At 49.5% G+C, this 15,287-nt stretch overlaps 1 protein-coding gene and 1 long non-coding RNA gene across 2 annotated transcripts in view; one reads left to right on the forward strand and one right to left on the reverse strand.

Annotated features, from left to right (window-relative positions):
• Nucleotides 1-15,287, forward strand: part of stt3b (STT3 oligosaccharyltransferase complex catalytic subunit B) — a 51,847-nt gene continuing 36,560 nt past the window's right edge. Inside the window, exon 1 of the mRNA XM_084696898.1 lies at nucleotides 1-484. Within this exon, the coding sequence (XP_084553024.1) occupies nucleotides 225-484 (260 nt within the window). The 5' untranslated portion in view covers nucleotides 1-224. The remainder of the gene's footprint in view (nucleotides 485-15,287) is intronic.
• LOC146295762 (uncharacterized) lies at nucleotides 1,950-8,369 on the reverse strand. Its single transcript, XR_014753328.1, has 4 exons — nucleotides 8,233-8,369; nucleotides 6,519-6,722; nucleotides 3,476-3,532; nucleotides 1,950-3,232 (listed from the first exon to the last, which is right to left on the reverse strand). It is a non-coding gene; the product is annotated as an uncharacterized LOC146295762 (long non-coding RNA).

Consider the following 15,287-nt stretch of genomic DNA (forward strand, 5'->3'; position numbering starts at 1 on the left):
ATTCAATCCGATTGAGTTTTGCAGAGCGTGAGTTTGCATTGAGGATGTAATGGTGGTTATCTACGCAAGCAACTGCAAATAAAGGCCATTAATCGATAGAAAAGGGGGGAGAGAAAAAAGTACTAAAACCAAAGAACTTGTACGCGACGACGAACAAGGCAGAAAGGGGAGCGTGGCAGGAGGGCGCTCGATTAGACCCGCTGATTCCGCAAACCACGCAGAATATGGCGGAGCACCACTCAGCTACCGACGGAAAGCACAAAGCGTCCCCCAATGCCGGGGGCTCGGTGCAGGGCAACAGCCGACCCATCGCCGCGGGTGGAGGAGGGGGGAAAGTAGGCCTGTCTGGCGGTCTCACGCAGCCGGCAGGATGGCAGTCTTTACTCTCGTTCACCATTCTTTTTCTGGCCTGGTTAGCAGGATTCAGCTCTAGACTTTTTGCAGTGATCCGGTTTGAGAGCATCATCCACGAGTTCGATCCATGGTGAGTAACCAGCTAGCTAGCTGTTTTAGCGTGCCGTCTGTGTGTATATGTGTTGTGGATGGTTGGTACAAGTAGTAAGGCGAGCAAGTTGACAGCTCGTCAGAGGATAGTGTCAAGTTTTTCTAAAGTTGCGCAGCCACGATCCAGTCATGCTGCTGTCAAGGGTTGAAATCTTGGCCTCACGTTACCCTGCCAGCTAGCTAGTTGCTCAAGTGTCCTGACCCTCTCCTTAATAATGCCGTTTCATCGTAGTTCGTGCCAACGTCAGCGAGCTAGACATCCAAGCCCTTAAACTTTATATATACTTCTGTGTCGTTCGATTTTCCAAGTAAGTTTTCTTGGGGCTAGACTTAACAGAGCAGTGATAAAGTAGTTGGTTGGCTAGCGGACATAGATAGTTGGCTAGCTACTGTAGCTAGCTCTAGCTAGGCTAGCTAGTATGTGACGCTCCTCGTGGGCGTCCTACTCTGTTAACATTCATTCATTCATTATTCACGGTGAATCGCTAAAAGCTTTCCTGGCATGCCGCTTGCCGGGACGAAAATATAGGTGTTTTTGTCGTTTTGAGTTTGAAAGGTAAAGCTAAATAATTTGCATCCTGTCAATGAATGAAAACTCGATTTGAACGATGGTCACGTTAGCGGTGGTTGTCTCGGAAATTAGCTTGGTCCTGCAATAATTCCGTCCAGTTTTGCTTTTGACGATTTCCTTTCCCGTGAGGACGCCAATCTGGCTCTTTGACCGAGTAGTTGAATAAATGGGACGTCTGTAATGTAGTTTATTGGAGAGGTTAACGTGGCGCTCGGCTATATGAAAGCGTACCCGAAAGACGTCCCTGCGTACTTAGTAATGCCTGTGCGTACTGTGCACTGCAAGGTTTAATGGTCTCCGGAGGTAATCAGTCTCCTAACATTGCTGCGTCCTAATCCGCGGGAGAGTTTAGATCCGTCATCATCATTGTCGGTAACACTTTAATGAGAGGTGGAGGTCGAACAGGTCTTGGCTATCTCAGAGCTTGCTGCTTTTTGTTGAAGTTCATTTTCTTAGTTTGTGCACTTGGTACAGTCTGCTTGTCTAGTTAAATTAGGTTTCGTAGCTTTTAATTTTGTCATTGGCGACATCCCGATGTTTTAGAATCAATAAATCATCCAAGTTGATGTGCTTGACAGTGAAAACAAGTTCCGTTGCGACTAAACTAATTTCACACTGAAATTAGGGAATTGGATGGTTAGTCTGATTGCTCGGGGCCTAGAAAACTATTGATTTGCTCACAGCTGAGCATCGTACTACTTTATAATGCAATACTAAGCATTACGTTGAACAAACCAGAAATTGGGAGAAGCTAGATTGTGTTATCATCAGCAAATATCAAGGAGATTGCCAAACTGCAGATGCTGGTTGGAGTGAAGACTAATTAGTGCAATGGTGATAAATCAATTCAGTTATTTATTTTCTGTTTCACTGGAGTACCACATTATCCTTGTTTTGATTTGACCCAACCTGGAACTGATTGCAATTGGCAAAAATTGCAACCTATCAACCATTTAGTCAAAATCGTATCTTATCTTGAATCCTGCAACCAAAACCAAACAAATTTAAGTAGAGCTGAGTGGACTATTGTCCATCTAGGGGACTTAGGGGAAGAATCATTATATTTCAGCCTTTCTTGCAGCAATATATAACTTCCTTTGTTCAATATTTGAGATGCTCTCGCCTGTGTGTGCAGAGACTTTCAATAGTAGTCTCTTGGTTGATTCCCCCCCCCCCCCAAGTCTGTTGGAACGTTGGCCGTGGTTTATTGATTGGTGCATGTTGAGGAGGTGAGGTTGGGGTGTTCCACCGGTCAATTCCTCTCTGGCCCAGTGGGTCATGGGACACAGAGAGGGGCTGTGTGTCCATGGGGGGGAGAGGGAGGCTGTGTCTATCCAGGGAGGAGAGAGAGGCTGTGTCTATCCAGGGAGGAGAGAGAGGCTGTGTCTATCCAGGGAGGAGAGAGGGGGGCTGTGTCTATCCAGGGAGGAGAGAGAGGCTGTGTCTGTCCAGGGAGGAGAGAGGGGGGCTGTGTCTATCCAGGGAGGAGAGAGGGGGGCTGTGTCTATCCAGGGAGGAGAGAGGGGGGCTGTGTCTATCCAGGGAGGAGAGAGAGGCTGTGTCTGTCCAGGGAGGAGAGAGGGGGGCTGTGTCTGTCCAGGGAGGAGAGAGAGGCTGTGTCTGTCCAGGGAGGAGAGAGGGGGGCTGTGTCCTGGGAGGAGAGGCAGAGACACTGTGTATGAGAGGCTGAACTGGATGTTCATGTAGGGCCTTGCATTCACTCACTCGTTCTCGCACACACACTCTCTCAAGCTCGCTCTCGCAGACTCTCACTCACTTGCACACTATCTCACACACATCTCGCACACAAACTCTTTCTCTCCAGCTCTCTGAGACACACAGACCTGAGAGCTGGACTGAGGGTGGACGTCAGGTGAGCATCTGCTCCTCCAGCCCTCGTCTGCAATCTGAGGCAGGGCAGAGCTGTGGGGCCCAGGCTAGCAGGCTGTCCATCTGACACTCCCAAGCTGGAGTTTGTTAACCTTGGATCGACCAGGACAACCAGACGGCCGACTGCAGCCTGGCCAGTCCGGGAGGGAGCAATCCTTGTTGGGTTTTGGGTGTGGATGGGAAAGTAGAAGAAAAACCGGTGATAAATTCATGTGATGTAGCCCATTCATGTGATGTAGCCCATCCAGAAGCAAGATTTTCTTTTTCCTTAGAGAAACAGAGATGAAAGGGTCCTTTGCTGTAGAGAACTTGCCATGGAGGATACATTCAGCCCTCAAATCTAACAACGATTGTTAATCAAGGTGAATTAGTCAAATGGAAAACGCTTCTGTAAAAGAGGAGACCAAGGTATTGATTGATTTATCTAAGTTCCCAGATTTAATTCCCTGCAGAGACCACAGGATCTCCATCTAATGAAATATTCGGAATAATATCCTTTTTCGTACCTACATTTTAATTAAGGAAGTATTGAATTTGCTGTCCTTCTCACTCCACGATGTAGGAGTCCTGGAAGACAAAGACGCCATCGCTAACGTCTCCATTTGTTGTGATTCCATCCGCTCATCTAAGAAGACAACTTGAAACCCCCAAAACCACAGCGAAGGATCAAACTAACGTTTGATCTGAGCCCGCTTTGTTGATTTATTTTTGCAGAAGGTCTGGTGTAGTGTATAATGAATGACCCAAGGGTCCTAGTTGGCTGTAGATTAACCAATCTTTGAGGAGGTCTGTGAGACCAGATCACCAGCAGCCCAGGGTCTGGACCAGAGACCCTCTCACCTTCTGCCCTGTAACAGGGTAACAGTGTCATCTCTAATGGAGCGCTTGATACTAAGCTCAGGATTAACGTCCATTTTCCCCCCCAGTCCTCCTTGCAAAGAGGATGTATGTAGGGACATGGATATCCAGAGAGAGAGGGATGGATGAAAGGAGAGAGGTGTGAAAGGAGAGAGAAGGATTGTGGATAAGAAGAGAGAAACTCCGGTCGTGGGTAATCCTAAAAACAAAATGCAATTCTAATGTAAATGAAGCTTGTGCATATACAAGTCAATATTAAAAAGGGAGAGAATGATGGAGGAAGAGTAATAGAGTGAGAGAAAGAAGGATGGGAGAGAGGGATGGAAGAAGAATGGATTGGAAGAGGGAGAGAGAGACGGATTCGAGAGAGAGAGAGAGAGAGGGAAGGAGGGAGAGACCGACCGGCAGACGCTGTGGCTGGCGAGGCGGGTGGTGGTGACAGAGCTGTCCCTGGGCGCCAGGCGTTGGAGCTGAGCTGCCCCCCACCCTCTCCCCCCGCCCCCTGGGGAGCCTCCAGGAGAGCCTCCAGGAGAGCCTCCAGGAGAGCCTCCAGGAGAGCCTCCAGGAGAGCCTCCAGGAGAGCCTCCAGGAGAGCCTCCAGGAGAGCCTCCAGGAGAGCCTCCAGGAGAGCCTCCAGGAGAGCCTCCAGGAGAGCACGATAACCAGCCCTGCCTGCACATAAACAGCCTTTTCTGTTTGTTTGTTTGTTTTCTTCAGGATTAGCTGCGCCCAAGTCCGTACACACATCAGAGCTCAGCTAGATACAAACGCACACACACGTCCTCCTGCCCTCTCTCCCCTCTCTCTCTCGCTTACACACACATTCACATCCTTATCCTACCTTGCTTCTCATCTTACTACTAATGCTTTCATTTCATTGATCGCACAGACTAGTGTTGCGTGGAGGGCTGTGTAATGGAAGCGCATGTTTCTATATGAGGTAACCAAGGCTGGTTCCTCTTGTCCAGACGACTCTCACCGTAGCGGGATACGAGTGCTCCCCTGGTGGGGAGGGGTAGAGGGAGCTGGGATGTGGGATCCCAGCACCATTAGCATATTTGCTGATGCCCCTTCACGAATGAATGAATTATGCATGTGCCAGGCCTGTCTGTGTTCACTAGCCCGTCGGAATGCAGCCCTGCTGTCCGCCTGACAGGAAGTAAGACTGCCAAAGCAGGAAGTGATACCGCCCAGCAGGAAGTAAGACTGCAGCTCTGCAGGCAGTGACTCTGCTGCTGCACCTGTACAACTCATACATAAGAGGTGTGTGTCCTCTCTAACAAGGTCAGAGATTGCTCTGTGTCTGTAGCATGAGTGCACACCTGGAAGGCAAGTGTTGGACTCCCTCCCTCCCTCTCTCCCTCCCTCCCTCTCTCCCTCTCTCCCTCTCTCCCTCTCTCCCTCCCTCCTCTCCTCCCCCCCTCCCTCCCTCCCTCCGACCATGCTCCCTCCCTCCCTCCCTCCCTCCCTCCCTCCCTCCCTCCCTCCCTCCCTCCCTCCCTCCCTCCCTCCCTCCCTCCCTCCCTCCCTCCCTCCCTCCCTCCCTCCCTCCCTCCCTCCCTCCCTCCCTCCCTCCCTCCCTCCCTCCAACCATGCTCTCTCCACTCCCGTCCCAGAGAACAGACCTGGAATCTAGGGCATGAATGTTGCTCAGAGTCTAGGGGAGCTGATCTCATGTCAGCCAGCCACAGGGAGGAGAGTAGCCTATCCTTGTTGCCAGGTGATAAGAGCCCTTCCTTACACACACACACACACACACACACACACACACACACCTCAGACAGACAAGGCTGGTATTAGTATTCGTTCACACAGAGATGAATAACGGTGTCGTCTGGCAGCGGGGGGGCGATGGTGGAGAAAACACCAGACCCCCCACCCCCCCCTGCTGCTCTCCTTTCTCTCATCCTCCCAGCCTTTCATCCTGGGGATACAGTCTGTCTACCCTGGATGGAGGAGGAGGGCAGAGGAGAGGGGGAGAGGAGGGCAGAGGAGAGGGAGAGGGGGGAAGGGAGCTCTGAGGCTTTGACAGCCAGCGGTCAGGGTCGAAGGAGACCTTTTGGTTACCTCACATCCTGGCCCCTTCTTGACAGGAGTCGGTGAGCACGCGGTGGGAAAGTGCACCTGGAGGGAGGAGGGAGGGAGGGAGGGAGGGAAGGAAGGACGAGGGAGGAAGGGAGGATGGCGGGAGGGAGGGAAGGAAGGACGAGGGAGGGAGGAAGGGAGGATGGCGCGACGGAGGGAGGGGTAGAGAGGGAGAGATGAGGGTGATGGAGCGACAGAAGGAGGGATTGATGGAAGAAGAAGAGGAGGGGATAAAAGGAGCACACTGCCAAGCATAGGGGAAGCTTGTGTTGGAAGAGGTGGAGGAAAATCAATTGTCCAAAAAAACAACAACCTTGTATTATAAGTGAGTTTTTTTCTCCCTTGCGTAGGTGGGGGGTCATCAGTCTTCAGCCTCAAGTGAAATTGAATTTCTTGGGTGGCTTAAAGAGCACTTGGAGCCTAGTCTGTTTTAATACAATAAACTGCTTAATACATCTCAGCCCGAAAGTTGAAATAGCTTCACGCAACTCATGTGTCTCCCCCCTCCCCTTCCCCCCCATAAACCCACCCAAGCACAAATACAACTTCTTAGAAACTTCTCTCCTAATTCTAACTTTTTGTGTTGTCAGTTTAAGTGGGTTCTACAAACCGCGGCCTGTCTGTCTGCGGTGTCCCAGAGGAAGGCTTGGCTGGTGGATGGTTCCGTGGATTGCTAGCGAGCTGATTAGCTGGCATATTCAGTGCCTGGTGGGACGTTTGCGTGCTGATTGGCTGGCTTGGGCCTGCGCCGAGGTCTGTGATGGCCCAGCTGGCGAGGCAGCGTCCCTGGGGGAGGGGGGAGAGGGGAGCAGGTCTGCAGAGGGGTGGGGGGGTTGTGAGTGGCACTGTAAGAGGTCTCCAACCGTTTCTGGTGCTGTATGTTCAGTGAACATGCACACTGACACACACACACACACATTTGCATACACGCAGGCACATACATTCACACACAGTATTCAATTGGCTGATTTATAGAGGCTCCTTTGCCCATTTTAGCTGTGCCAAAGGGTGTCTGCCTGCACCCTGTGTGTGTGTGTGTGTGTTTCTCTGTGTGTGTGTCTTGAGGCAGTGTGTTTGTTTTCATCCTCAATCTACTTTCCAAAATGGATGACATAATCTCGATCCAGCGACATTGCAGAACACCTCTCTTCTCTCTGGCTCTCTCTTTCTCTGGCTCTCTCTTTCTCTCTCTGGCTCTCTCTCTCTCTCTCTCATTGGGCGGGGGGGGGGGGGACAGCGTCAGAGACAAGCAGACGCAGGGCAGACAAAGGGAGGGGTGAGGATAATGATTGATATGGTGGAGGGGGGGGGGGGGGGGGAGTGTCAAAGATATCCAGATGGATGGGTAAAGGATGAGGATGATTGAGGTGTGTGTGAAAGAGAGGGAGGGGTTGTTATTCAGGGACAGCCAGAGGAAGATGGACCAGTCACATTCCTGGGAGGGGAAGGAGGGAGGTCAGAAAGGTGTGTGTGTGTGTGTGAGAGAGAGAAACCCGTTAAACCATTGATGGAGAGCAAATATGTGTTTTCAGACACAGTGGAGAAACTCGTTCTCGGTTCCTCAGGCAGATTCATGCTTTGGAGGTTATTTCCCATTTTCTGGGTGCGGATACTTTTCTGTTGCAGGCCCTTTGAAGTCTCTTACAGGCATGGCGAGGAATCTTGATTGTAGAATTTGCCTGCGATTCATGGGATTTGTTTTAAAACCGGATTCTCGACATTGCATTTATCAGTGTTGGAATAGATTTGATGTATCCAAGTGGTGTGGTGCATCCACACGTGCAGTGGAGCGGTGTTAGGCTGACGGTCCACTGACAGCGAATCGAGAGGAAATACGCGAGCAATGTTCCGCCTCCCATTCTTTTTCAATTGACGTAATGTGACAGGCCCCGCAGGGCAGTGTGGGATAGCTAGCGACACGAGCCACGCGAATAGGCCGCCTAGCAACGGGAGCGAACCCTGTTCTATGCGTTTATTTTGGGACAAGCAACATCAATATGTGTCCGGTAAAGGCTAAACTTGGCTAGCTATCATAACACAGTTAGCACAACAAGGAAAGCTATTCAAGGACGTATATGCTAATCCCAGCTCTGCTGCTCGGCGCTGGTCATGAGCTCGAACCGGCTGTGTGGGCGTTGACAAAGTTGAAAGGTGGACTACGCGCAGCTCATTAGCTACGATTGTTAGCTAGCTTTAAGAGTCCGTGTTTGAATTCTGTGTTCTATTGTAAACAAATCTGCGTATGTTTAAATCTCGATCAATTATACAAAAATGTATTAAAAAACGAAACGGACAATCGGAGACGGCAAGAATATGAACCTCACCTGTTTAGTTTACATGAAGTCAGTTGATTTGTCAACGCCTCCCAGTGCCACTAAAAAGGGGATCATTTCAGAACTTTTTTTTAATGCTCCACAACGTTCGAATTCTTCGCTCCGCACTGCCCCTCCCCCAATGCGCAGTGGCTCCTCCCTCAAATGCAGAGTGGCTCCTCCTCCTCAGTGACGGTATAGCCTATTGGAACTCTCTGCTGTATGTTTGAAAAAGCCTATTTGCGTAAGATAACACAACCCAAGATAACCTAAGACATAACATAAGACAACAAAGTCTTCTGGCAGTTGAAAACATATTTGAGATGGCAAAAACATTTGTCATCAATTCAATTAAATCCAATTTGTTTTAACACTTAAGATGTGACCCTCAAATCCATAAGGGGCTTTTTATCATCCAGATTGAACGTTTGGTTTGAATTAAACCCCCTCAAGGATACAGCCTAATTTGAGCCTAGTCAGTTTAATCTCCTTTACAATAGGCTGGCTCATAGACCCTTGCTGACTCGTTATCCCTGCCTCACTTTCAACTGGCCTGTTGAGGAAATCCACCTGCTGGGGCTTAATCAGTAGCCTGCTATTTCACAAGCCGATGAGCTTTACTTCCACCTCAGGGTCCAGCTGGAAAAATTACACTAGAAGTTAATGTTTGCGTGGTGGTATGGGGTCACGTGATGGGGCGAGATGGGAGTCAAGCTAAAGGTCATTTTGGGGATGGGGGGGTGGGGGGAGGAGGGGGTAGAGAAAAGTCTGCCTTGTTTTGTTTGGTGCCTGTTTGGCTGCTTGAAAATAGCTTGAACCATGCCTGTTGCCAGTTCTTTCAGATGCTAGGGTGTGGTTTCTGGCTATCTGATGCTGGGCTTATGGGCTGGACTGAGCTAGGCTATTGGGCAGAGCTAGCCTGCTATTTACCTGGGCTAGGCTATCAGCCAGTGCCCTTGAAAGTGCTGTCGGCAAAACGCTTCGGGGTGGTCAATGCGGATTGGCATGGCTTGGATTGGTTGCTAGCTAAGGGGGTTATGACTGAACAGTAAAACAGGCGTTAGCTTGTCTGTTCGCTCGAGGCTTCAGGGCGTTGCTCAGACCATTATCTCAGCAGGTTGTTCCGGTCTAAGAGTAGGGCCTTTAGCCATCCCTCAGGTACAACTAGTGAGGCTCCGTGAGAGAAAACAGCTTACTACACTAATTTGCTGAAGACTGAACCTTACCCCAGAAGGCTCACCTTAGGCTTCTCCTGTAGAGAACTGCCTCTCAGTGTTTTCCTGCTGAATGCCAACAACGTTCTGCGAAACACCTTGGGTTTTTCTCTGCTCCCAGAGTCCAGATGTGATCCAACAAACCACTTCATCCCCATGCTCCCGTCTGTCGTCCAGACCAAATACATTTCCCCGAAATTAATAAATAAATCATTATTTATTTATTTTTTTCTTTTAGTCCAGCCAGCTCTTCAATTTAATTTGTCCTTGAGGCGTGGAGCTGGCCGAGCCAGGAAGTCATTTGCCTTACAAATGCTAATCAATGTCCTAAGTTTCATAATCCCCCCAGTCTGCTGATCCCCCTACTGTCTCAGCACCACGACACGGTCTGAACCCTGTGTGTTTGCGCGCGTGTGTCTGAGGGGTTGTGTTTTGAGGACAAGATGTTCGTGAGGGCTAGCTTTGTGTGTGTCGGAAGTCGGTTGTTCTCCCTGACCTTGAACATCCATCAGGTTCCTCATCAATGTTCTCTCCCGGTACACTGGCCTGAACAAGCGGGCCAGATCTAACATTTCAATCATTTAGCAGACGCATTGATCCACAGCAACACCCAAATGGTGTAAGTAGGAGGAAGATCAAGGATGAAAAGCTCGTAGTTCTAACAGTGTTTTGATGGTCAGAGCCGAGGAACGGGTCTGTTTTTGCAAACCCAAGTAGCAACATGGGTTGACTATTGTTTGCTTTGTCCTCCGCTTGAACATTGATAAGTCAATTACCGAGTTAGGATAAGAATAAAGGGATCTGACACCTGTTAAATTCACTATAGAAATACAAGGTAAAAACCCTGGTTTGGTATGTGTGAACCAAGTGAAAGACTGCGATCTGTTTGTTTAACGAGAAAGTTGGCGTAGATGTTACAGAACACTGCAGGCGATACGGAACCGTGCCAGCTAAACTACCAACCATCCTCCTTCTGCTGAAGTACACCAGATAACCGCAGAACAATTACCTTTTCTAGATTACTCGCCACTATCAACAATCTGCTTTCTTTTCTATTTTAGTTGTTGTCCTCAAACTATTTTCTTATTCAATCATCAGCAGCTGGAAATGAGAATGCATACTAGAAGCTGTGTAAGTTTGGTCGTTGTGAAGAACTGAAAATTAGTTGGCATCTGTTTGCCTGCAGCGACAGAGGTAGAAATATTATGTTGTAATTTACTGTTTATTTTTCTTCTCAGTGTCTGTATATCTGTTTCTCTTTCTCTGTCTCACTCTCACAAACACACCTTGCTCAGAATCACAACGTTAGCTTGGCCATAGCTAATGCTACACTTACCCCCCCCCCCCCCGCACCCTTCCCCCCCAAAAAAGCCACCATCTGAACAGTCTATGGATGGGCATTGCTCTGAGCCACACGACTGACTGGTTGACTGACTAACTGGCTGACTGTCTGACTGACTAACTGGCTGGCTGAGTGGCTGGGCACCCTGGAGACCAGGCCTGCGTCAGGCTTCAAATATCCAGACAGACTGTTCTTCGGTGGGCCTCCACTGCTTGGAGTGTGCTCTCTTTCAGCCGAGTCGATTATAAAACCTGCCACCGAGGTTCTCCAGAGAGCCAATTTCTCAACTGTCCTTTCGGTCAGGGCTTGTCCAGACGCCAGCTGGGAGACTTGGCTCTCCTTTAGTTGAGCTTTGTTACTTGAGAGGCCTGCGCTGTTGTGCAGCTGGGCGTGGGGTAAAAGGCATCGCAACGATGGCCTTTTCATCTGAGCAAGCCGTTAAGGCGACACTCGGAAAAACAATGTGTCCCGGAATGAGGAACCTGCTTGACCCGTACACCAGAGGACGATTGATTCCTCCTTTCTTGTATCAAGCGAATCACGCCTTTTTGTTTGCCAACATATTTCCTTGGCCCCGTTCTCTGGATTGTTCTTGTGTTCTCTGTTTTGTTTGTTCCCCACCCTCCTCTTCCTCCTCCTCTTCCTCCCACAGGTGCCGCTACAAGGCTGGGGGATTCAAAGGCGTAGAAGCCTTGGTTCTCGGAAGCTTTTAAATCATGTCCTTGTAGAGGGAGAACGAGAGTTCACATTCCGTTTTATTTCATCGGATGGTAGAAAAGCCCGTCCAGGCCTCGTTGTGACCCGTGCTCGGCACACGCACAGGCTACTGATGCAACAGAGCATGGCGCACGCAGAAACATCAAACCAAGACTTGCATCGAGCAACTCGACTCCTCTAGCTTAGACGTTCAACAGCCCGGGTCCCTATAGCATCCTCCAGCAGAAGCTGCAGCCTTCAGGCCTGGTTCCCTTGTGACTGGTGGGTTATCAGGATCAAGGGAGATGTTGCACACATTTCAGGCCAATCCCCCCCCCCCCCCAAAGCCCAACACCCTGCCACTAAACCCAACACACCACTCCACCCCCATATCCCATTAGGAGAGTCTGTAGAAGAAATAGATCATTAGACACTATATTCCTGTTCCCTGCCTGGATAAATGACTGAAGATTTGGACTCCTCCCTGTCGATCTGGAGGGGGCAGGCTGGTAATGACTACCGTCATTAGGCTGCCATTGACCATGACTGCTTATCTTGACCTTCAATGTGCTCTTGCAGCATGGTCATTGTTCTACAGTTCTCTCTCTCTCTCCCTCCCTTTCTCTCACTCCCCCCCCCCCCCACACCTGTCTTTCTTCCTTTCTGTCTCTGTACCTTCACATATGTAGATTTAGGGACCCCTTGCTCTCATTACCTACGTTCTTTCTCTTCTACCTTCCCTGGTTCCTTTTCTTTCTTCCTCCTTTCTCTTCCCCCCCCCTCTCTTTCTCCTTTCTCTTCCCCCCCCCCCTCTCTTTCTCCTCCTGTCTCAGTTGTGTCGGATGTTAAGTTGCAGACCTTTGAACAGAGTTGCCGAGAAACCCGGGAATGCAACATCCTGATTTCTCACATTTGTGAGAGCATGTTTTGTGTGGACGAGGCATTTTACTAAGCTAGTAAGTGGCGGGCATCTGTTCCCCTCTCTGATTAGAATTTGGTCACTGTGCAGGATGGGCTATTTGTTTCTATGTCCTTTTAACTCACTTTGGGTCCTATCCTAGTTTTTCCTTAGTCATTTCCCACCTCGTTACAGACATTTTCCATCCTCTTTCCCCTCTGAAACCAGGCTTGCGCTATTTCAGCATTTTTCCACAGATCTGTCTCCACAGGGTGGGCGTGTTCCAAATTGCGGTGCAGCCTACCGATAGGCTACTGTGCCGGAGTCGTGTAACATCTGTGCTCTGATTGGCCATATGCACTCAGAAGTTGGGCGGCCATTTTGAATATTTACGGAGTAAAACGCTCTTGTACATAAGGAATCGGATTGGTACGCAGGGCGCAGTCTGTAGCGATACACCAGAGAGGAGGCTGAGCTGGGACACACACACACTGGACAGTACACCCCACCCTCCCAGCACACACACACACACACACAGGGGATCACCAGAGTGAGACAGGGACGGCTCTCTCCATGGCTGCTTGCTGTCACTACCGGCTATTCTCCTTTTGTTGAGCTACAAAGACCCCCACCACATAATTCCAGTTCAACAGGCAGATTAGGATTGTTTCTCTGCCTCTCCTCCTGGCCTCACCGCCTCACCGGGGGCCGTGAGAGAGAAATAGATCCTTACCTCTCTGGTTTTAATCAGCCTTCCCTCTCCAGGGTTTAATCCCCTCACTTGCTCTCGGTTTCTTCTGGTGAAAGTTTGAAAGGATGTTATCCACAGGGATCCAGAATAAGGAGGTTTTTAACAGTCCGGTTAATATCCAGCCCTCGGTGGGAAAGGCGTTTCTGTTCAATGTCTCGTTGCTCGACCCCCTGAGGGAAATCTCAACCCGGTGAGAAAGTGGATGTAGCCCCTGCTAAGGAAGAGCATTATTTCAGGATTATACAGTTGAATTCCTGCCCTGATTCATGCAGGAGAGAGAGCCTGTGACCCGTGGAAAGCAAACCCTTGATGATTTCAGTATGTTTGAGGTTCCTTGCAGTTTTATATGAAGAGGGCTCATGGAGATGGCCGGCTAAATCAGTGTTGACATTTGCTGTCCACCGGCCAGGGAAATCAGAAAATAAATTCACCCCTTTGGTTTTTTAATGTTTTTGTTCAATGCAGAAAGTTTCCATTCCCTCTTGGATCTCTTCTCCAATTCCACCATCTCTCTCTCTCCCTCTCTCTCTGTCTCTCTCTCCCTCTCTCTCTGTCTCTCTGTCTCTCTGTCTCCCTGTCTCCCTGTCTCTCCCTCTCCCTGTCTCTCTCGCTGTCTCCCTCACTTTCTCTCTCAGCATTTGCCACAGCTTAGAGAGCTGGCAGAATGTCATGATGAAGCTGCCAGCCAATCATCCAGTAGCTAGACAACCACCCAGACAATCAGCCAGCAACTAGACAACCACCCAGCCAATCAGCCAGCAACTAGACAACCACCCAGCCAATCACCCAGATAACTAACCAATCACCTAACTAGCTGACAAGACAACAATCTAGCGAGCCAATAACCTAACCAGTTAACCATTCAGCCAGCCAATCAGATGTCTTGATGCGGGAGAGAGGGTAGTGTGGCTTGTGTACTGAACTTCATAGATCCTCACCTCCGAGTCCCACCTTCTCTGCCTGGGATTGACATCATTTCACCCATAGAGGCCGAGAAGACTGTTTACTCGTTTACCATCCCTGATCTGTTCCATGCGGGGGAGAGAGAAGGAGGGGGGAGGTAGAAAACAGAGTAAGAAAGGGAAAAAGAGTGAGGGAGGGAGACAGATGGATGAAGCGGCAGATTTTCAGTCTTCCAGGATGAAATTCTTGTAGCCTTTCATGTAGTCTCATTGCTCGCAGCGCTGTTCCTCTCTACGATGATATCTCTCCTTAACTGATCTCTTATCTGGGCTGCTCGCTAGCTCCGCTCGCTAGCTTCGCTCGCTAGCTCTGCTTGGTGCTAGACCCATTGCAGTAGCAGGGCCAAGTAAGGACAGGTTTGTATGTTTCGCTGTTAAGTGGCAACTGGCTGGGTTTACACAGTCTGAAACCACTGTGACAGTTGGGATGTTATGCAGTATTGATGAGTACACATTAAGCTTCGGCCTGGGATTCTATCCTATGGGTGTCGTTGATATGACATGTTCGGGTATTAGTTCTGCATACCAAATAGATGTGAGATGTGAATAGGGGTTTGGAATTCCCTCTTATTGGTCATCTGGCGTGTCAATCAAGCTGGGTGGTCCCGATTGGTCCGTTTTGCCCTCTGGTCTGGTGCCGGTGACAACACAAGGTCTTGTGTTGATGATGTCATGATACAGATAATAGGTGCGTTCGACATGGACTGTCTTCATGCAGCGCTGCAGGTGGCTGACTTGGAACAGTGAATTCTGGTTAGACTTTTTGTCTGACTTGAGACGGCGCTGAGGCTAGGTCACTGTGACGTAGCCATCAAAGTACCATGAGATCGATCCGAGAACTGCCGGCTGTGTAGCCGAGCGCATTTTCTCAAGAGCAACTGCACGGGTTCTGATGACGACACAACCGGTCGCGAGCAGATTTGCGTCCGTCACTTCCGCCAAGTGTTTAACGCAAGCATTTGAGACATCACTTATTAGCGACGGAGTGCACTGAATATGTAAGTGCACTGTGTTGCAGTGTACTTCGTAAAGTGCGCGGTAGTAGACACAGCCATGATAATACGGGTATGTCGGAAGAGGGGGGTGGGAGTTGTTTGAAGTCATGTTTACATAAGGGATGCACAATATAAAATAGAAGATCGATCATTGTCTTTACTCTCTCGGAAAACTAGAGCAGCAATTCCGCTCCACCAACCGTGTTCCG

This window comes from Hypomesus nipponensis, chromosome 4, assembly GCF_054491055.1.
Source record: "Hypomesus nipponensis isolate SF chromosome 4, ASM5449105v1, whole genome shotgun sequence".
In the NCBI taxonomy this organism is placed as follows: Eukaryota; Metazoa; Chordata; class Actinopteri; order Osmeriformes; family Osmeridae; genus Hypomesus; species Hypomesus nipponensis.